The sequence below is a fragment of the Talaromyces proteolyticus genome (genome assembly GCF_021365285.1).
Source record: "Talaromyces proteolyticus strain PMI_201 chromosome Unknown BGW36scaffold_10, whole genome shotgun sequence".
NCBI classification, from domain to species: domain Eukaryota; kingdom Fungi; phylum Ascomycota; class Eurotiomycetes; order Eurotiales; family Trichocomaceae; genus Talaromyces; species Talaromyces proteolyticus.
In genome coordinates, this window is record NW_025764286.1 from 1,117,203 (window position 1) to 1,135,893 (window position 18,691).

An 18,691-nucleotide genomic window follows, 5' to 3' on the forward strand; every position below is an offset into this window, starting at 1 on the left:
AATTTTACCCTGTGCACTCTTTTTCAGCAGAGTTTGTCTTTCACTGGTTGAAGGAAGCTTCAGGATGCTTTCTAGATACCGAGTGAAAGCTTTTAAACCACACTCGCTTGGGGCTTCTCAATTGACTAGGCAGCATGCGACACAACTCCAGCGACTTGGAGTGCGAAGATCTGCTTCGACGGTAAGCTCACAGTTTAATGCGTCTTCAACTAGAAAGAATACGACAGCCTTCAAGCATCAGCGACAATTTCTCGAGGGAAAACGGACACTGGCGTCAACTACAGAAACAGATGTGCAATTAGCTAATCGGAAAGCTGAAATTTACACTCTGATTGACAACATTCATCGGCACGAAGATGAACTCGCTAAAATTCTGGATGACCTCTTTCTCGAAGATTACGATCATATATTAGGCATAAGGAGCTGGGATATTGATAATGCCTTTAGTGGACATATTGGCCATCGAAACTATCAAGCGCTAGAAGCCAGGGTCAGACAAGCACGGCAAGAGTTTGGGGAGGTTCTACCAGACGACCACCTGAATGCTGCAGAGCTGGAGCTTTACAACACTCTTTATGGTGAGGCTATTAACCCGGATGAAGTCTTGGAGGAAACAGATGACAAACAACCGGATATTCTTCTAAAGGACGATGGCCAAGGCGGTTTCGAAGAAGTCGAGTTCGAACACACCTTTGAAGAGGACGTAGAAGTCTCGCATAACATAGAATCGGAACTTGACGAAGAATCTGCCATCGAACGAGTGAGACAAGTCGCGAATGAGCTTGGGGGTGTTTTGGTGGAGCACGAATTACAGGATGAGGAGGATTCCCAATCTGCGCCCAGGCTTCATCCTCTGACTGAAGCCGGAAAGTTCGCTACTGATCCAAAAACGGTGTTCATTCCACATGATACGGTCACTGGGCCAGTCGGCGTCATTCTGTCCAATTACTCAAACAAACATATTGCTGAGGCTACCCATAAAGTGTTTGGTGGGCGTAGGTTACCACACTCCACCGTGACTCTACCACCGAGAACGCAGATACCGCAACTCCCAATCCCTCTATCAGCCTCTCAACATCACATGAGCGAGATGGAAGCTAATGCTTACATTGCTGCTCTCTATCCTGGAATCTATGCTGCGACTCTCAGCGTACTTGTCGAGGTTCGGAAACGGCTAGGAAGCAAATGGCTGCGAAATCTCATTACTCAAGAGACAGGTCCACGAGTTCTGGATGCAGGTGGCGGAGGTGCAGGAATACTGGCATGGAGAGATGTACTTCGTGCCGAGTACGAGACTATGGTTCCTGGACATCCTCCAGACGCACCAGTCCCTACTGGGAAGTCGACTGTGCTCGCCGGCTCCAACTCTCTTCAGCTACGAGCCAGCGCCATGCTGGACAATACGACATTCCTACCTCGACTCCCTGATTACGTTCATGTTCGTGACACCACTACTCTAGATGATGAAAGAGCGCCACCCAAGCGAAAACAATTTGATGTCATAATCGCGCCCCACACACTGCTCGAAATCGAGGAAGACTATCTACGCAAACAGCACGTGAAGAATCTATGGGCACTCCTCAATCCGAACGGCGGTGTCCTTATTCTCCTCGAGAAGGGTCGTCAAAGAGGATTTGAAGCTGTTGCGGGTGCTCGTGAAATGCTCCTAGAAAGGCATATTGCAAGCCCTGGATCCACGGAATATGACGGGTTGGGCGACAGTGGAGACATGGGAAGTGTGAAAAAGGAACCCGGCATGATCATTGCCCCTTGTACGAATCATGGGAAGTGCCCTATGTATCACATTGCCGGCCAAGCCAAAGGCCGAGGCGATTACTGTCATTTCGAGCAACGATTTATCCGTCCAGCCTACTTGCAACGCATCATCGGGGCTAGGGATCGTAACCACGAGGATGTCGAATTCAGCTACGTGGCTATCCAACGTGGGGTGGACATGCGAGATGCACAGAATATTGTTCAAGGCAAAGATGCAACTAATGCGGCGTTTGAAGGCTACGAAGACAATTTGTCAGTTGATGCAGCCTCAGATGACACGGCAGCGCCGCCAACCTCGTTCAACACATTATCTCTTCCCCGAATGGTCCTTTCGCCGATCAAACGTCGAGGCCATGTTATCCTCGATCTTTGCACTCCAGAAGGCAAGATTGAACGCTGGACTGTCCCTCGTTCCTTCAGCCGACAAGCCTATCACGATGCACGCAAAGCACGGTGGGGAGATCTATGGGCTCTTGGCGCGAAAACACGAATTCCGCGTCATCTAAAGCTTGGCACGGGAGCAAGTGAAGACAGCAAGAAGGAGAGGTTGCAAAGACGGGCTGCTAGTAGGCTGGATGAAATAGGGGAGACAGAAGACCCAGATTCGCTCGACCCAGAGCCACAGGAAAGACAGCTGGACCCTGCTCTCACAGACGCGCTCACAGAACAGGCCCATTCTCTTCAGGCGAGAAAGAAAGGCCAAAATATTCCCAGCTGGAAAAAGAATGCCAATAAAAAGCGAATTCGCCAGGCTTTCAAAAAGGTATCTTCGAAGAGGGAGGAGGAGGATTGAGCTTAATAACATGTCCATTTGCAATGATATATGACAGCCGGTCTGTTTCGCATGCTTCTGTATGGCGTACTGGTTACAATATGGGATTGGGAATGTGTTTTATATCCATGTATTATATTGTATAACAATTCTATCATACACGACTCGACTTATCTGTACATGAGAAGAATCTTGATCAACTTTCTGCATTGCTGATTATATCAACACTAGGTCGTTTAAGGCTTATGGCCAACCGCGTAAACGAACACAGTTGCTCTGCCTGTAGTGCCATCGTGTCGGCTTAAAGCCTGTGAGTAAAAGCTAGCCAGATCCACGGTTCCTTGTCTCGGGCGCTGGGATGATGCCGTAAACCTGCATCTTCGACCGATACCAGCATGCGACTGACTGTCGTCGCAGTGACCAAGCCCAGCAACTATCAGGCCCCATCAAGCCATATTGTACTATTACTGAATAAATCTTATACCCCAGCAACTAAGCCCATCACTGAAAAGCCATACTCTTCCTCAGCTCCCTCTCCTTCTGGCGGCTCTGCAACTCTAGCCTGTCAACGGCATACTTCAATCTCTCCTTCTTCTGCACAAGTCTTCTCAGCTGAATAGCCTTAGCACTGGCATCCGAAGTCTCTGTGCGTACGCGACCAAGGTTCGGCGCGGGAGATACCCTCCGTTTGTCGGACATGCGCCCCTCTTGCAATTCACATTTGGCCTTTAGTGAGTCTTCGCGACGGGCGAGGCGTTCGACGTGATTCGATGCAACGGATAGGAGGTGCGCAATGCTTGGAGTGATTTCATCTAAGAGGGCTTGTTGGGCTTCCTGAAGTGTTGGTTCTGGGAGAAGCTCGAAATGCTAGATAAGATGTGTATTAGTAGCAGGATTTGGATTTTTGGCTTTGGAGTGTTAGCATACTCGCGTTGTCTGTAACACTCTGGTGAGCCGCGGGAAATCATGTACGCCCGAATCAAGAATGTCAATGGAGCTGTCGAGCAATTGCAGCGATGAGCGGAGCGACATCACTGATGACGCCAATGAGTCGGCCATTCTGATTAAAGGTATTTGAATTGAGTATAGAAAGCAGACGAGATGTTGTTTACTTGCAAGCAGAGCGGGCGGGGCTAAAAGCGGCGCTGCGTTTCCGGTCTAGCGGCACCGCGAGAACTTCCGAGCGAACCTCGCTGCTCCGTCGCTGTCGTTGCTTCCGACTACATCAGCCATCACCTCCACAAACTCGCGAATCTGCATACACCTCGCGACCGCAATTGCTTGAAACAATGTCTCTCCTCGGAAAGAAGTGGCCGGTGCCTGTCGGTAAGTGGCCCAACGCCCCCCTTTCGCGCCGGTACATTGAGGGAAAATACGGATCGCTAACGAACCTTTCGCAATGCAGGCAAGACTGTTTGGCCTTTTTACGCTGCCGGTATGTTATGTCAATGATGTCGCGGAGTAGATATTGGAGTACCGAAGATTCAATGTTGGAGGAGTTGGTTTGTTTGGGTTATTGCTGACTGGGCTTTTCAGGTGTCGTTATCCTCTACGGTGTCAACGCTGCTGCCAACGCCTCCATGAATTGTGAGTACCCTCAGATTCATCACAGAAGACCAATACCAAGGCCCATTCGAACTACTCTTTTCAATACGCCTTGATAAGACTCAAACTTGGATCTAGATTGTGCTAACCTAGTCATAGCCGCCGAGTTCAAGAACGACCCCCGAAACCCTCACGCCAAGCCAGCCAAGAAAGACCATTAAATGAAATCAAGATGTTAGGGAATTGATTGCAGTTGAAGGGCAAACATGCATTACTGCGCTGCAGTGCGATTTGGTTGTCAAGACAAGGGTTAAGGCGACATGCCAGTCTCTGCCACGATTTTCTTTGTACAAAGCATATAGACCCTAGCCAGGCGTCTATTGACGCAGAAAGAATACTGTATCACTATACTACACATAACGCTACTAAGTCCTAGGTCACTACTTGGATTTGAGTAGTTTTTGTAACAGCATGAGTATGTAAGGTTGATCGCATTTGTTCGGAAATGTAAGTTAGTCAATCGTTCGTCCCGGCCAATTGTTAAACATAGTAACCAATTTAAACGAGTAAGCCATTTTACCTACTACTCGTTTTATATTTGTGTCTAAAATTACCTATATGATGACAAAAATGAGATTGAGCACTCTACTCCCATTCTGTGAGTCTCAAGGGTAGCCCAGGTCGTTAAGGTAGACAAAATGTGTAGCTTTTCATTAGTCAATTTACGACAGTAATATAATCATTCTCAGTATTGTAAAGCTTATATTGAACAATATAAAAATTACCAATTTGAAATTTGAAATGAATTCGAAATTAGAAATGCTCATTAATATGGGCTGGTCTGGCAAAGGCCTAGCCGCGCTAATCCTATTCTGACAGGTATCAACCTTTTCCCGAACCTGACGAGACGACATCGTCCATCTCCAAAACACATCCGAACCACCGCTCACACAGGGAACACCACGCCAATATGTCTCACTTCAGAGCTAAGCGGCTGGACCTCGGCGGCTTCATCAATTCGCGTGTCATCCGCGACCACACCAAGCGCAAAGTCTACGAGCAGTTTGAGCCCGAGAGGTAAGGAGAATCTCGCCTCGCCCACTTGCCCGGGGTGTGACTGATGATCATTGCTAAACGACATTTATTTTTTTCAGGCAAGCTCTCCGTTATGCAATTCGCAACACATCGCTCCCCCAGCGTGTCCGCGTACAGGCGCAGCTCCAACTGTCGCAAATGCATGCCTATACCCGGCCGACTCAAATCAAGAACCGGTGCGTGGCAGGAGGAATTGCGAGAAGTGTATTCCGTGATTTTAAGCTTGCAAGAGTAAGAACGTCGAAATTATATTAAAGTGTGAAAGAACTGTACTGATGTTGATTCGCTCCAGTACCAATTCCGCCAACAAGCATTAGCAGGTCTATTACCGGGTGTTAGGAAGGCTTCCTGGTAACATGATCAAGTTGCATTATTTAAATGCGTGCTTCTTGTATCATGCTTGTTGGTTTGGAGTCAAATAATGCATACTGGGTTGGCTAAATCGGGCGTTTATCAGCAAATGTACAATATTTATTCATCATCACCAATAACATGACGTTTTCCACGGTTTCGATTTTCCATTATTATCCGTGTATATCATTTATGACTGAGGTGAAAAAAGCAAGGCGGTGGAATCAAATCACCTGACCAATGCTCTTCTCTTTGTCTCCGTTTGCTGCTTTCGTTGCCGGTGGTTTACCTAGCAGTCTGTTTGCTTTTGCTTCCGCTTCCTTTCACCTTACTATCATCTCTCACTTCATCTTCTCATCCACTACTTTCCTGGTTTATTTAGGTATCTAGACAAGATGCTAATCTACGGCGAGGAAGACCTCCCAAAAGACGCTGTCTTTCCCCCAGATCTCGATAAGCTTGGGTGAGCTTACTCTTGGCTGTCAATTATGTTGTATGGATGAGAGCAGTTTCATTTCAAGTACTAAAAAGTCAGATACTTCATCAACGACCAGGATCAAATCCGGCAGCTAGCGAACCCGCAAGAGGATTTCAAGTTCAAAATCAACAAAAATGATAGATGGAACGAGGTACAGCGCAATGCAATGAATGGTAAGCTCTGCCAAGTATTTCTTTATTTACCATGGCTAATCAAAGGCAGAATGCGTTCGTCGTATTGTTCTTGATCGTCTGCACGCTCTGTCTATGGCTACTGTTCGTCTTCCTCCTGGAGCCCAACCTCATGACAGACATGTGCCAGTATTATGCTCTTCCAATCTAAACCATGCCAAGCGAATCGTCGTGGTCTTTGGCGGTTCCAGCCAGGATCTTGGTATCTGGGCCTATCGATGTGTAGGGGCCTTGGGTATTTACGTAGGGTCGATGATAGATTTTGCCAAATCTGTCTTGGAGGTTGATAAACAAGGGGGTGATTCCGACTCTTCGTCTTGTCTGGACACCGCACTAGTGATTGCAAATACCGGGCAGTTGGTGTTCCATTGCGGTGCAGGAGCAGCGGTATCAGAACGCACTTGGCATGCTCTTCCACGGCAATCGGCCGTTCATCCGCCATTGAAACAGAGCCATCGAAACATTATCCCCCATAATGCTACCAGCTACGAGCATGTCCAATGCGTTTTTGAGGGAATACTAGCCGCGAGAGGACAGATGGTGGATGCAGATGCTAAGATTGACGTTGTCGGGGTAGCAGAAGGTGCAGACGGTGTGATCAAGTACTTGGCAAAGAACTGTGAGACACACTTGCTCTCTTTCTTATTACTATTACATCTAATGCTTGTCAACAGGGGTTAAATGGAACCAACACATTTCCGCGATGTGTTTCGCAGAGCCACACTACAGAAAACATGAATGGGGGACCGAGCACGCAGCTGACTCGCATGCTGTACCTGCAAAGGAATCCTTTGCCAGATTCATTTCTACGCGTTGTCGTGCGTACGTGCTCTCGGCACAGCCCGTGGAGTGGCCAGTTCCAGGTACTCTTGAATATGGCTGCAATACCTATTCGTCTGGTGAACCAATGCACTCGGAAGCCACGATTGTCTCGTGCTGGCGGAACATGTTACAGTGGCTGGACAAACTCCATGCCAGCCCATCATACGAGGAAGTCGAGCTAATCATCCAAGAGCAAGTGGAGGACGACGGCTGGGAGGAATGGATACAGGGCGAGGATACGATCGAGCTGGAGGAGTAAGGAATTATCATTATTAATGCCTGACAAATTGGAGAACAGAAGTGCTTCGCTTAATAGTCTGCCTAGATAGATCCTCCAATAGACGATTCCACCAAAGCTCAAGCGTTGTTCACATGTCTCTTTCCATAAAAGAAGGACGGGACGAGCCTGACTGCCTGAGGCAGCGGCTCCGGAGCCGGCCGACGGCTGCAAAACACTGCAAACAGTGTACGTGCACGAAAAACTTTTTTATGGGGCAGCTAGGAATATCGGGCCAATCACGGGAACGAACAGCGGCGGACCAACGATAGCAGATTAGCTTATCTTAGCCCCAGCAAAACCCTTTCCGAACAACGTTCCGATTGCTCTCACTTCCTTCTAATCTTGTTAGACCTATCTAAGCCATGCACATAGCGGAATACACACAATATACACCCTACACACCCATCCACACTGTCAACATGCTACCATTAACAATCCCCAGCAGCAGCCGCCCCCAGACGACAGACGGGCAGTCTCGGATGGGTCTGATCGTCTGCCGAAAGGGGCAAATATGACTCTATCCCCGGATCCAATCGGCCGAGCAGCGCAGCCCCCGGTAAAAAAATTTGGTCACTACGACTCTTTGGGAATTTCTATCGAGTAACACCACCGCCCCGCCAGCGTCTTATCGGCACAACACCCGCTCTCTCTACTCAGTAGTACTAACAAACAACCCGTGCTGACTGCCTAATCTCCTGACTGCTGTCTAGCCTTTGCTGTATAGGGAAGTCAAAGCCACACAGAGTGGTCGGGACGGAGTGGGACCAGACTGCAGAACTCACCTGCGGGAACAACAGCGAAAAGTTAACAGTACCACAAAGCATTAATGCGTAGTCATAGCAATTCCACACATGTTACCCACCCAGGGCAAGGAGGAAGGCCCTCCCGTTGTCTTAAAAGTCGTCTCTCTCTTTCTGTCCTAAGTTTCTTCCTCCAATATTCTTTCCCCCACTCCATTTTTCCCCCTATATTGCTTGTGTCTTGTGCAGCGTCCTTTGCCGCGTCTGTGTCTCTCTGATAAGATTATCGTGGCACTATTTCCTCTTTGGGACAGTCTTTGCCTCCTTATCTCGACCTTTTCCTCCGCCACGATAAGCACTTCTGGCACTTCTTCCTAGAAATCAAACTTGCTTTTTTATAATCCCCTCTTAACCCTGCATGTTCTTGCCGTATCGAGCCTCGCTTCTTTATCAGTCGGCTTCTATTCCCGTCTTGAACACAGAAGCCTACCCGCCGTCCACTGTGCAAAGGTCGGGCTCATCGCCACCAAGTCTAGCATACAAGCCCGTAACTGTAGCTGCGTACTAGCCAGTGCGACCAACTCCACACCATGGATCCCACTATCAGCGTCCTAGCTTCGTCCCGCGCCGTCGTCTCGGGCCGCTTCACTGCAGCCACCATCGTGGTGTCCCAGGCCACTGGGAAGATCGTGCAGGTGTTTGACGCCGTCAAGCCCGTCTCGGCCTTCCCCGCTGGCACCCCGTACAAGGACTACTCTCCGGCCGTTCTCCTGCCGGGCCTGGTCGATGCTCACGTCCATTTGAACGAACCAGGACGCACGGAATGGGAGGGCTTCTACACCGGCACCCAGGCTGCGGCCTTTGGCGGCGTGACCACCGTCATCGACATGCCGCTCAATGCCATCCCCCCTACCACCACCGTAGCTGGCTTCCATGAGAAAATCCGCGCTGCTCAGGGAAAGTGCTGGGTCGACGTCGGCTTCTATGGCGGTATCATCCCCGGAAATTCCCACGAGCTCAAGGGCCTTGTGGCCGAGGGCGTGCGTGGCTTTAAGGGCTTTCTCATTGATAGTGGAGTTGAAGAATTCCCTGCTGTATCTGCCCATGATATCGAGTTGTCCATGAAGGAGCTGGCAGATGAGCCCACCACGCTGATGTTCCACGCCGAGATGCTACCCCCGATCACAGACTCGGTGGGAGACGATGTGCAAACCTCACTGCCTCCGCTCGCCCCAGCCGGTCCTCTGCAGGCATACTCGACTTTCCTGGCCTCTCGCCCGCCATCTTTCGAGACATACGCCATTGCAGAAATCATCCAACTGGCCCCCACCGCGCCAAACCTACCCTTGCACATCGTCCATCTATCCGCCATGGAGGCCATCCCTTTACTGCGCGATGCCCGGGCCAATGGTATCCCCATCACCGCCGAAACCTGCTTCCACTATCTCTCCTTGGCCGCCGAGGAGATCGCCGAAGGCGACACTCGCCACAAATGCTGCCCGCCAATCCGCTCGCAGTTGAACCAGGACGCGCTGTGGGCTGAACTGGAGCGGTATGCCGGCGACGGCGTCATCAAGACGGTCGTCTCGGATCACTCACCGTGCACGCCAGACCTCAAACTTCTCCCCTCGCACATATCGGGCTTGAGCAGCAGCAGTAACAGCTCTGCCAGTTCGTCGACCGTGCTGACCCCGGCCTCCGCCAACTCGGCCAGCAGCAGCGTCACAGATTTCTTCGAGGGCCAGGAAGCTGCAGTTAACGACGGGAATTTCTTTTCTGCCTGGGGCGGCATTTCGTCCGTTGGCCTGGGTCTGCCGATTCTATGGACCGAGATCAGTCGGCGTAAGAACAGTGGTATTAAGAGTAAGACGGTGGAGCAGCATCTGCAGGATATCGTGCAATGGTGCTGCGTCAACACGGCCGTGCAGGTTGGCCTGGAGAAGCAAAAGGGTGACATTGCTGTCGGCTGTGATGCTGATATCTGCGTGTTTGATGATGCCGCCGAATGGGTCGTTGAGCCCAGCACCATGCTGTTCCGTAACAAGTGCTCGCCGTACCAGGGCCGAACGCTCCAGGGGATGGTGCAGGAGACGTGGGTGCGCGGATCGATGGTGTTTTCGCGCGCTGAGGGGTTCAATGCAAAGGGCGTGACGGGCAAGCTGCTTCTTGAGCGGAGGACTCACTAACTTAGCAGTTACGATTCTTTTTTTGTTTTGCATGCCACTGTAGGGGCTGTACATACCATATTTAACTTGCTCGTTAGCTACTGTATATAATATATTAACGATATAATGAAATAGCTATTCAAAGCGTGCTCCCCTCTTCCCACCGCTCTCTGACTCTCCTGCGTACCCCACCATTTACCCCCTTCCCCCAAATCTCCTCTTTCTCCCCATCCCCCCGGTCCACAGGACCATCCTGACTATCTTCTGTCGGCTGGATAATTTCCTTCCTCTCCTTAATCCCCTTCTCCTTGGCCTTCGCCTCCCTCACTTTCCGCCAATACGCCGCATAAACTGCAACCTCGGCGACGCCAACCACCAGGCCAACAAACAACGAGATAAGCACAAACACGGGCTCCTTCGAATTCGGACCAACCTGCGTCGTCGTCCCCGCAACTGGTTTGTTGTTGTGGCCAAATCGGAAGAAGGACGGCGTTTGGAAGTTCTTCAATGCCCAGAACGTCGCGAAGCCGCAGAGCAAGACCGACATGAAGATGTTGAGGACGAGCGATGGGCTGAGCGGGTCATTGTCGGCAGCTTCTTCAGCTTGATGTAATAGCTCTTCTGTGGAGGGAGCGAAGACAGGCGAAGGCGCGTAGGTGTTGGCGCGGGGAGGGGAGAGGAGTCGGTTGTAGGCTTGTTCGTCAGCGAGGGTTTGCAGGCGTGCTTTGAGGGCGAGATATTCGGGGGTCTTGTGTTGTTGTTAGCCATATCAATCTAGATATAGCACTAGATAGTGCTAGATATAATATGGTAGGAGGAATGGAAGGGACGTACAGGTTCTGGTTTCGCTGGAGCAGGGGGGATGTAGACTTCTGTTCCGCGGAGGAGAGTGTTCAATGTGTATGAGGGCGACGTTGTAGGTTCTGTATGTGATGAGAGCGCTCGAGCAAGCGCGAGCACGTTCTCATGAGAAATCGGCGACCCGATTTCTGGCGGTGGTTGAGGCAGCTGCAGCTCATCGCGGGCTGATGGTGAGAGGTCCTGCAGGGCCGCGACGATGGTGGGCGTTGTGACGAGGAGGACCATGGTAACTCTCCGTCTGTATTAACCGGTTAACTGGCCATTCGAAGTTCTGTATATTTGAAGATAAGTTGTGTAAAGAATAGAAATAGCAGTTGCAGGCGACGTCATCCGCCGCAGAAAGACGACGAGGGAGCTCCGGCCAATAAACTCTGCGCGAGCGGAGCGCATAACTTCGACATCGAATAATCCTATCGAATATAACCCTATCAATCAGCAACTCTCACTACCTTTGTGCACCCTCCCAGCACCACCCCTTCTCGCTCCTCACAAAAATATCTACTTCCCATGATTATTAGCTAAACGACGCCGAATCGCTGTCGTCGCACACCATGGCCGCCGTCGAAAAACCCGGGGAGGGGTAAGTCTATCACATGTCTTCTCTTCTCTTCTTTTCTTCACATCAGAACACTACAATACCAAAATGCCAATATCAATACCAACATCTACTAATATTTAATATTTCCAGCACAAACCCCCGCGGCATCCCCTTCGCCCCCTTCGTCGACAATGTCAGCGACTATGTCTCCAGCCGCAGCGAGGTCGAGGCCACACTGCGCTCCTTCCAGGAGATGATCTCAAAATACCAATTCATGGAAATGAACACTCAACGAAGAAGCGTCGGGCTAAAAGAAAAAATCCCCGATATCAAGAAGACCTTAGAAATGGTCAAATTCTTAAAACTGCGCCAATCTGCTGCCACGCCAGCGCCGCTAGAAACGAATTTTGAGCTTAATGATACCTTGTATGCGCGTGCGACAGTGGACGCGGAGGATACGAAGGAGGTGTATTTGTGGCTTGGCGCGAATGTGATGTTGGCCTATCCGATTGATGAGGCGGAGGGGATGTTGGCCGAGAAATTGAGGGCCGCCGAGCTGAGTTTGGAGAACTGTGAGGAGGATTTGGAGTTTTTGAGGGAGCAGATTACGGTACTTTCCCCTTTCTCTCTTCTCTCCTCTTTCTTTCTTTTTGTTGTTCAAGGCTAATGAGTACTGCTGTAGACGCTTGAAGTTGCTACTGCGCGTGTGTATAACTGGGATGTAGTGCAGAGACGGAAAGAGAAGGCAGAGGGGAAGGGGGATGATGAGGATAAGGGGGGAGGCGACTGATATAATCATACAATAAAAGGATGATCAGATCATACATACAATAAAAGTATAACCTTGACCCTACTATTATTTTCAAGGCAATACATTATACACCGGATGTCGAAGATATGACTATCTGATAGAGAAAGTAGTCTATCTGTCTGAATATGCACAAATAAACCAAAACGCCCTGCGCCCGCCCCCGTGCCTCCCACTTTTTGGCACCATGATCGATATCATCTCACATCTATGCACGGAGACTCATAATAACATAACATAAGAAGCTAGGAAGAAGCTAGGAAACAGGTTGGGTCGGCTATGCAGGCTGCTCGAAACCACGGCGAATAACACGGCCAAACATATCGATACCCACACGCTCACTCTTGATTTCCGACCTGGCCTCATTCTCGCGATTCTTGGGTACACGGATCACCGACCCGTCCACCTCCCAGCCGCACACATCCACGACAAACTTCTGCAGCGCCTCGCGGTTCTTCAAATCCAGCCATTGCGCGAGCACATCCGCGCTGATCTCGCGGAACGCCTTGCCGACTTCGACCGCGATACGCACGCGCACGAGCTCCTCGAAGCCCGCGACGTCAGCGACTAAATCGGCGTAGAGATCATCCGAGTTGAACGAGGACCAGAACAGCGCGTATTGCGCCGACTCGAGGAGTGTGTTGAGCCGTGCCAGTTTCTGGATCGATTCGACAAAGTCCGAGGTTTGAGAGTTGTCGCTGGATGATGGGCCAAAGGGTTGTGTGTGGGCGGGGAGAAGGCCTAGAGAGAGCGAGAAGGCGGGAGAGGGGAAGACGGTGAGCGCTTTGGCGAGGATGTTGGTCGTTGTTTCGGGTTGCAGGAGATGCGGGTTGAATTGGTAGCTGGGTGTTCAGTTGGTCAGCAACGATCAAAATCAAATAATTTCTGGACGAATACGACTGTATAGTATGGACAGTGCATTAATCAGGTAGATATGTTCACTCCATGCTGCCATTTAGATGGGAGTCAGGTAATAGGAAACGTTGAAAGAAACATCATCAACCGCGCCCGTCACATAGAAATGATAAAAATGTATGATATATGAGAGATAACCCACAGTTTCAGTAACGCCAAATTCGCATAGCAGTCAAAAGTCCGCTCCTCGCACTGCTGCACAACATAGTCCTGGAACACCGTCGTCGTCTCAGGATTGTACCGGTCGAGGCCGTTGAGGATGGCGTCGATGTGCGATGGCCGCGAATCGCACTTGTCGAAGGCGAGGACCATGGTGAGTCTGTCGTTAACTGGGCGAGAAAAGGAGATGGTGATGCGGGCAGAGACACACAAATCAATGAGGGCGATATTCACTGCACATTTTGGTGTGGTGTGCCGTGGTGGGGCCGGGCTGTCCCTGTTGGGTATGTTTCTCCGGGGTATCTTATTATCGTATTATTTATTCTTCCATTTACTATAATTCTTAATGATTAAAAATCAAAGATGTAGCTAATAATGTAAAAGTAAACTGATGCTCTATTCTACAAAACTAACGCAATACAATCGAACGCCGTCATGAATAATGACTGATACCCCTGGATATACAATCAGACTCCTATCCATGCTGAAATGCTAAAACAAAATCCCATCCCAGTCTAAGACTAAACTCCACGACATTATGTGCAATACTATCATTAGTAGAACTCGAATGTCGCCCGAATGAGAATTCTAGGTGGCAATCGGACGGCGCGACGAAATGGGTATAGGTTGAGGTCGTGAGGACATGTTCAAAGACGACAACCCTAGATCGCTCGGCTCTCGTCTATGGCGAGGCGGCTGCTTCGAATCGGCCTTGCTGGTGGTCGACGCTGTAGCGACACTGCTACGTCGCGATTCGCTTGGAACCGTTTCTTCTGGCGCGACAGTGCTGCAGATGAATCGCTCATCAGAAATCGGGACTCCTCCAAACATGTTGCCGAGCTGCTGGAGAAGCGTTACAAATTGGGCATGTAGTTCGGCAAAGATGTAATCATTGCCAACGATTTCGGCCAAATTACGGGCGCGAATTTGGCCAGCGCGGCGAGGGTTCCCATTCGGGTCATACGCGCGGCCGGTGAGAAAGGACGAGATCGGGGTGAAATCACGACCGCCGATACTGTTTGATGAGTGCAGGGCCTGTTCCTCCCGCTTCTTCTCTTCTTCCTGATGTTTCTCCGCGGCGGTAACAATGCCAGTCGCAATGCGCTGGAAAATGCGCCAGATGATAGGAGAAGCGCGGAAAGCACGAGTGGCGTCCTTCCCAGCAAGCGCCACGAGCGCATAGCTGCGTCGCTTTCCACGTGCCATTGGATCTGGGAGTCGAAAGACGTATGCAATGGTGTACCCAGCAACGGAGTCACCAAAGCAGAGGCGGCCGGATGAGAGACCGCGCGGAAGCAGCTCGCAACTAAGGGTTCGGATTGAGGACTGGCGGAGCAGGGCGTAGTCAGCCGGTTTCGGAGGGTCGTGTAACGATAGATAGGTCAAGATATGGGTGTGACACGAGACATCGGACGAGACCGATAAAGAATGCAATGAATCAGGCAATGAGGCATGGAGGTGAGGATCGTGCGCTTCTTCCTCGGACTCTGAGTGGGCGCCGCCGCAGGAGTAAACTACCTCCCGCGAGCGCAGGACGGGGCTATTGTTGTTTTTGGCCTTGCCGTCGCCTTTGGTGCTGGACGGGCTGGCTGGCAGCTTCTTGCTCACATCCTCCGGCAGAGAGATGCTACAGCTGGCACAAGTCTCGCCATTGGTTTCACCGAGGCGATTGAGGCGCTCCGCAGGATCGGTCTGGGTTTGTGGCTGCTGGGGTTTGAGGAAATAGGGGAGGTCCTCCAAATTCTGTGGGGAATGGGTTGCATTCGATTTGATGCTGCCCGTCAAGGAGGTTGACAGGGTCAAGTTTGCGGGCGACGAGGAGAATCGGCGTGTGCCTCGGCGTGATGAGGTCGAAGCTGTGTCATGAGAGGTGGAGGGGGTCTCGGATGGCGAGATATCGGACTCGTCCGGGTGGCATTGTGAGCAGGAAAATGGTAGCACTTGCGAACAGAGAATTGAAGTTGGGCCATGCACTTCGCAGAAATGCGTCAGAGAGAGCTATGCGAGGTCAGCTGTGTTCTCAACGTACAAATCGGCGTGTATGGGATGGGGTTGCATGCAGGCACGTGCGGAGCGCTGCCAGCAATCGGCACCTTCCATCCTGATATACCACGTAGCAAGCGACTGCGCATGCAGGCGGACTCAGGGACAGTGCAGACAGCAGACAGCGAAGGCGGCGCATGGCCATGATGGCGATGCGACGCGCCGGGCTCTGGGCAGGGAGGACAGGGAGAGAGCACATACAATAAAATCCATGGTCGATTGACGCGAGATCAGTCCTGAGCGCGAGTCGACCTTCAAGGCATGGCGACGACCAGCCTGAGAGACATCACAGTGACCAAGAGAAGGAGGGTACGAAAGAGTGAGAAGGAGATGAGGAAGAGTTGGTGTGGCGGGATTGAATGATGGTGAGATCAGCGGGCGTCGGCGTCCAGGCAAACGGCGGCTTTGGTTTAAAGAAGGGATGCAAGCCACACGCACGCCGACTGACACGCAGGGAGGCGGTGAGGAGATAAGATAACACAATGAGAATTATAGAACACCGACTGGAAAAGCATGCAGTATTGCAGTCAACAGGGAGCTGTAGGATGTATGTACATGTACAATGGCAGGCCTCTTTGTACGGGGGGCGAGGGCAGTGGACACGTTCGAGAAGAATAGAAGCGGTCGATTATCGGTATTAAAGAAAGCGCAACGGCGCGAACTAACTGCCTTATTCCAAGGCTCTTCATTATTAATTGCCTAGTCCTGGCTCCTGATTAGTGCTCCTCCGAACAAGTGGAGGGAGCAGTCGCCGAGCACGGAAAGAGGCCGGTGGGCCGAGAACGATGAAGGATCGTGCTAGCTGGGGTTTGTTTCACTACCGACTAGCTTATCGCTCTTTATTACGACTTGTTATATTGAATATGGAATCCTAATTTCTGAGCAAGTATGATTGTGACAACAAGTGTTGTAGGGGCTCGTCCCTTTGTCGTGTCTAGGCATGCAGGGAATAGCCAGCACATCTATAATGTTGAAGTATGAGGGTAATTATAATTACCAAATACGCGTACGACTCGTACTGCTAGTGTGACCAGAATCAGCGCCCAGCCGGGATCTTCCTTGTCGCCGCAGTCCATGCCTACCAGACAATTTATGGTTGCGGAAGATGGATGCATTTTTAATACTGGTTCTGGTACTGGCTGGTACGGCCGGAAAAAGCAACTGCACCCGTGCCAGTGGCAGAGGTATAACTATATAGCAGAGACTGCATCACATGCTGGTGGTCGTAGTATTAATACGAAAATACAAGGAAGCGACGGACAAATCCCGAGCCTCCCAAATCTAATAGGACCATATTATTACTTTGTTTGCTTTTTCAAACCCTGTCGCAGTGGGCTGCCATGCGCTGCCGGGCTCCACTGCAAACCCACCGTTGAGTTCGAGAAGAATTCCGTCCTTCTTCTATAGATTAGTTCCTATAACTAGTTGTTCTTAGTTGGTGGTACCACCGTTGCATTCTTAGTATAATAGTAATAATTAATGCGTGTTCTATCGATTATGGTTCTATATTCAGTTCAATAGTAAGAGTAATCCCAGATCGACGGGATACAGCACTGGCCAGCTATGGATCAATTGCAGGCGATGCAACGTCGACTCGTGGGAACCCAGGGGTTTGGATACTATACATAGCTTTATTCCAGGTCAGCTACGTATCAATACGAATGCACCTGTGCAGCGTGTACTCATTTGTTTACGTGTATTATTCGGTTATTCGACTGCCGCGGGCCGACTCCCGACCATGCCGAATCTTCCCCTGAAATATGTTAATTTGATTATTAAAAAACGAAAGAAAGACGGTACACGAATACCGTGCTATATTATTATCGCTACTATACGAGCTACCATTCATTCTTGCTTATTCATATACACAGTCATTCGTTGCATGCCGCCGACGGAAATGGGCACAGTCTTGTGATGTGTAATATTATATGTGCAGTCTTATAGATGACCTCAACACTTTTATTAGCCACATACGTAGCTCGGCCGTTCAAACGTTAAATTGAGACTTGAGCGCCTGTATCCAGACAGAAAACAAATCCTTTTGATGTCCAATACTACCAACAACTCCTAATATATTATCAGGACCTGCAAGGCTGCTAGCCTGTAACTAGATATATTAATTATCATTAAATAGGGAGTCGTTTGGTTACAAAGTTAGTACTATGTATGGAGTACGGAGTTATTTCGGGCATGGATCTACGCAGCTAACCTTGTTTGTCAGGCCCCCAATATACTACTCACACAGTATACAATTAGCACTACCAGGCGAATTGTAGGATATAGGTCAGGGTGGTGAAAATAATAGAATAGGCTTCAACTTTATGGATAGGCTATATACAAGATCTTGACATTGCTCTACCAATAAGAGCTCTCTTTCTATAACCTGCAGTTGGTCAGGGATTCTGCATGTGCTCGACACCGCTTCTAAGCGAGCACTCGAATGTTGAGCCATGTAACTGTAATACCATACTACATGTTCCATGCCCGGCAGACACATGGACTGTAGATGCCAATCTCATCCCTAATCTCCAGATCTCCCCATCCTCCAAAACAAGCAGGCGGACACACGACTTCACGAGCGTTGCCGCCAGTATAAAAAACTATTACGTACTCGAATCACTACAGTTCTCTTTCCTTTCACATCTAGAAGTCGGGTTCATCATTATTATTAATAATAGTAGTCTATAGCCGTGGGTCTCCCAAAACAACTCAATTTATGATCTTGCGAATTTTTCTGTCTGCTGCTCGGCGTTTGTGTTCGACATACGCGGCATCGCCGGAATGGATGGCGGGGCTCTGTCTGCTGTCTCACATCAACCATGTAATAGGAAGAGATAACCTACGATATCTGCCGAACGCGCATTCCACACTACATAAACATTGAACCGTTGGAAGACATACTTTGGCCATAGCCATAATAACCTTCAAATGTTTGAAGGCGATGCTGATTGGGCAGCGAGTCTGCTTTACTAACTTTTACTAATGGTGATTAATCACATTGATCCCTGCCCCCTGCTTCGCAAGACTATTTTACAATTTATGCGATTTGCCGTGTACATGTAGTTAATACGATGAGTTAATATTATGGTAGTATTTGACTGTAAAGGATGCACACCAGATGACCATGGCCTCGTTCAGCTCAATGCAATGCC

General features: G+C 49.9%; 10 protein-coding genes across 10 annotated transcripts; 6 read left to right on the forward strand and 4 right to left on the reverse strand.

The window, feature by feature from the left end:
• The first annotated feature begins 1 nt into the window (after window position 1).
• Window positions 2-2,679, forward strand: BGW36DRAFT_385638 (37S ribosomal protein Rsm22). The gene has a single exon (XM_046216936.1). The coding sequence runs from the start codon at window positions 65-67 to the stop codon at window positions 2,567-2,569; it is 2,505 nt and encodes an 834-aa protein (XP_046068856.1). The 5' UTR covers window positions 2-64; the 3' UTR covers window positions 2,570-2,679.
• Window positions 2,680-3,649, reverse strand: BGW36DRAFT_385639 (mitotic spindle biogenesis protein Spc19). The gene is made up of 2 exons (XM_046216937.1): window positions 3,476-3,649; window positions 2,680-3,415 (listed from the first exon to the last, which is right to left on the reverse strand). The coding sequence occupies exons 1-2, from the start codon at window positions 3,605-3,607 to the stop codon at window positions 3,050-3,052; spliced, it is 498 nt and encodes a 165-aa protein (XP_046068857.1). The 5' UTR covers window positions 3,608-3,649; the 3' UTR covers window positions 2,680-3,049.
• A 121-nt stretch (window positions 3,650-3,770) lies between these two features.
• BGW36DRAFT_385642 (putative mitochondrial F1F0 ATP synthase subunit Atp18) lies at window positions 3,771-4,595 on the forward strand. The gene is made up of 4 exons (XM_046216938.1): window positions 3,771-3,874; window positions 3,954-3,983; window positions 4,085-4,135; window positions 4,253-4,595. Exons 1-4 carry the CDS (start codon window positions 3,838-3,840, stop codon window positions 4,312-4,314), a joined length of 180 nt encoding a protein of 59 aa, XP_046068858.1. The 5' UTR covers window positions 3,771-3,837; the 3' UTR covers window positions 4,315-4,595.
• Window positions 4,596-5,063: 468 nt separating this feature from the next.
• BGW36DRAFT_302618 (40S ribosomal protein S14) lies at window positions 5,064-5,543 on the forward strand (the record flags this gene model as incomplete). Its single annotated transcript, XM_046211805.1, has 3 exons — window positions 5,064-5,170; window positions 5,248-5,419; window positions 5,481-5,543. The coding sequence occupies 3 exons, from the start codon at window positions 5,064-5,066 to the stop codon at window positions 5,541-5,543; spliced, it is 342 nt and encodes a 113-aa protein (XP_046068859.1).
• Window positions 5,544-5,722: 179 nt separating this feature from the next.
• BGW36DRAFT_31697 (Arb2 domain-containing protein) lies at window positions 5,723-7,543 on the forward strand. The gene is made up of 4 exons (XM_046212570.1): window positions 5,723-6,002; window positions 6,075-6,190; window positions 6,240-6,827; window positions 6,883-7,543. The coding sequence occupies exons 1-4, from the start codon at window positions 5,935-5,937 to the stop codon at window positions 7,287-7,289; spliced, it is 1,179 nt and encodes a 392-aa protein (XP_046068860.1). The 5' UTR covers window positions 5,723-5,934; the 3' UTR covers window positions 7,290-7,543.
• A 1,097-nt stretch (window positions 7,544-8,640) lies between these two features.
• Window positions 8,641-10,236, forward strand: BGW36DRAFT_362528 (putative allantoinase Dal1; the record flags this gene model as incomplete). The annotated part of the gene is made up of 1 exon (XM_046214383.1): window positions 8,641-10,236. One exon carries the CDS (start codon window positions 8,641-8,643, stop codon window positions 10,234-10,236), a length of 1,596 nt encoding a protein of 531 aa, XP_046068861.1.
• A 136-nt stretch (window positions 10,237-10,372) lies between these two features.
• On the reverse strand, window positions 10,373-11,301 carry BGW36DRAFT_262939 (endoplasmic reticulum-based factor for assembly of V-ATPase-domain-containing protein; the record flags this gene model as incomplete). The annotated part of the gene is made up of 2 exons (XM_046210089.1): window positions 10,373-10,963; window positions 11,050-11,301. Coding segments are annotated over 2 exons (843 nt in total), but the record flags the coding sequence as incomplete, so codon positions are not given.
• A 160-nt stretch (window positions 11,302-11,461) lies between these two features.
• On the forward strand, window positions 11,462-12,500 carry BGW36DRAFT_410156 (putative prefoldin subunit 3). Its single transcript, XM_046219130.1, has 3 exons — window positions 11,462-11,656; window positions 11,765-12,224; window positions 12,297-12,500. Exons 1-3 carry the CDS (start codon window positions 11,628-11,630, stop codon window positions 12,402-12,404), a joined length of 597 nt encoding a protein of 198 aa, XP_046068863.1. The 5' UTR covers window positions 11,462-11,627; the 3' UTR covers window positions 12,405-12,500.
• Window position 12,501: 1 nt separating this feature from the next.
• BGW36DRAFT_385650 (putative eukaryotic translation initiation factor 3 subunit EifCk) lies at window positions 12,502-13,695 on the reverse strand. The gene is made up of 2 exons (XM_046216939.1): window positions 13,480-13,695; window positions 12,502-13,264 (listed from the first exon to the last, which is right to left on the reverse strand). The coding sequence occupies exons 1-2, from the start codon at window positions 13,647-13,649 to the stop codon at window positions 12,700-12,702; spliced, it is 735 nt and encodes a 244-aa protein (XP_046068864.1). The 5' UTR covers window positions 13,650-13,695; the 3' UTR covers window positions 12,502-12,699.
• Window positions 13,696-13,808: 113 nt separating this feature from the next.
• Window positions 13,809-16,186, reverse strand: BGW36DRAFT_385652 (vesicle coat protein). The gene is made up of 2 exons (XM_046216940.1): window positions 15,741-16,186; window positions 13,809-15,494 (listed from the first exon to the last, which is right to left on the reverse strand). Exons 1-2 carry the CDS (start codon window positions 15,750-15,752, stop codon window positions 14,085-14,087), a joined length of 1,422 nt encoding a protein of 473 aa, XP_046068865.1. The 5' UTR covers window positions 15,753-16,186; the 3' UTR covers window positions 13,809-14,084.
• Window positions 16,187-18,691: the final 2,505 nt, after the last annotated feature.

Excerpts from the sequence above, each read along its gene's own strand:
- BGW36DRAFT_385638 (XM_046216936.1), top strand. The coding sequence starts at position 65 with ATGCTTTCTAGATACCGAGTGAAAGCTTTTAAACCACACTCGCTTGGG.
- BGW36DRAFT_385639 (XM_046216937.1), bottom strand. The coding sequence starts at position 3,607 with ATGGCCGACTCATTGGCGTCATCAGTGATGTCGCTCCGCTCATCGCTG. Across the intron at positions 3,416-3,475 it reads GAGTGTTACAGACAACGCGA|CATTTCGAGCTTCTCCCAGA; the intron begins GTATGCTAACAC and ends CATCTTATCTAG.
- BGW36DRAFT_385642 (XM_046216938.1), top strand. The coding sequence starts at position 3,838 with ATGTCTCTCCTCGGAAAGAAGTGGCCGGTGCCTGTCG. Across the intron at positions 3,875-3,953 it reads GAAGTGGCCGGTGCCTGTCG|GCAAGACTGTTTGGCCTTTT; the intron begins GTAAGTGGCCCA and ends TTCGCAATGCAG. Across the intron at positions 3,984-4,084 it reads TTGGCCTTTTTACGCTGCCG|GTGTCGTTATCCTCTACGGT; the intron begins GTATGTTATGTC and ends TGGGCTTTTCAG.
- BGW36DRAFT_31697 (XM_046212570.1), top strand. The coding sequence starts at position 5,935 with ATGCTAATCTACGGCGAGGAAGACCTCCCAAAAGACGCTGTCTTTCCC. Across the intron at positions 6,003-6,074 it reads CCAGATCTCGATAAGCTTGG|ATACTTCATCAACGACCAGG; the intron begins GTGAGCTTACTC and ends CTAAAAAGTCAG. Across the intron at positions 6,828-6,882 it reads CAAGTACTTGGCAAAGAACT|GGGTTAAATGGAACCAACAC; the intron begins GTGAGACACACT and ends GCTTGTCAACAG.
- BGW36DRAFT_410156 (XM_046219130.1), top strand. The coding sequence starts at position 11,628 with ATGGCCGCCGTCGAAAAACCCGGGGAGGG. Across the intron at positions 11,657-11,764 it reads GTCGAAAAACCCGGGGAGGG|CACAAACCCCCGCGGCATCC; the intron begins GTAAGTCTATCA and ends TAATATTTCCAG. Across the intron at positions 12,225-12,296 it reads TTTTGAGGGAGCAGATTACG|ACGCTTGAAGTTGCTACTGC; the intron begins GTACTTTCCCCT and ends GTACTGCTGTAG.
- BGW36DRAFT_385650 (XM_046216939.1), bottom strand. The coding sequence starts at position 13,649 with ATGGTCCTCGCCTTCGACAAGTGCGATTCGCGGCCATCGCACATCGAC. Across the intron at positions 13,265-13,479 it reads AATTTGGCGTTACTGAAACT|CTACCAATTCAACCCGCATC; the intron begins GTGGGTTATCTC and ends CTGAACACCCAG.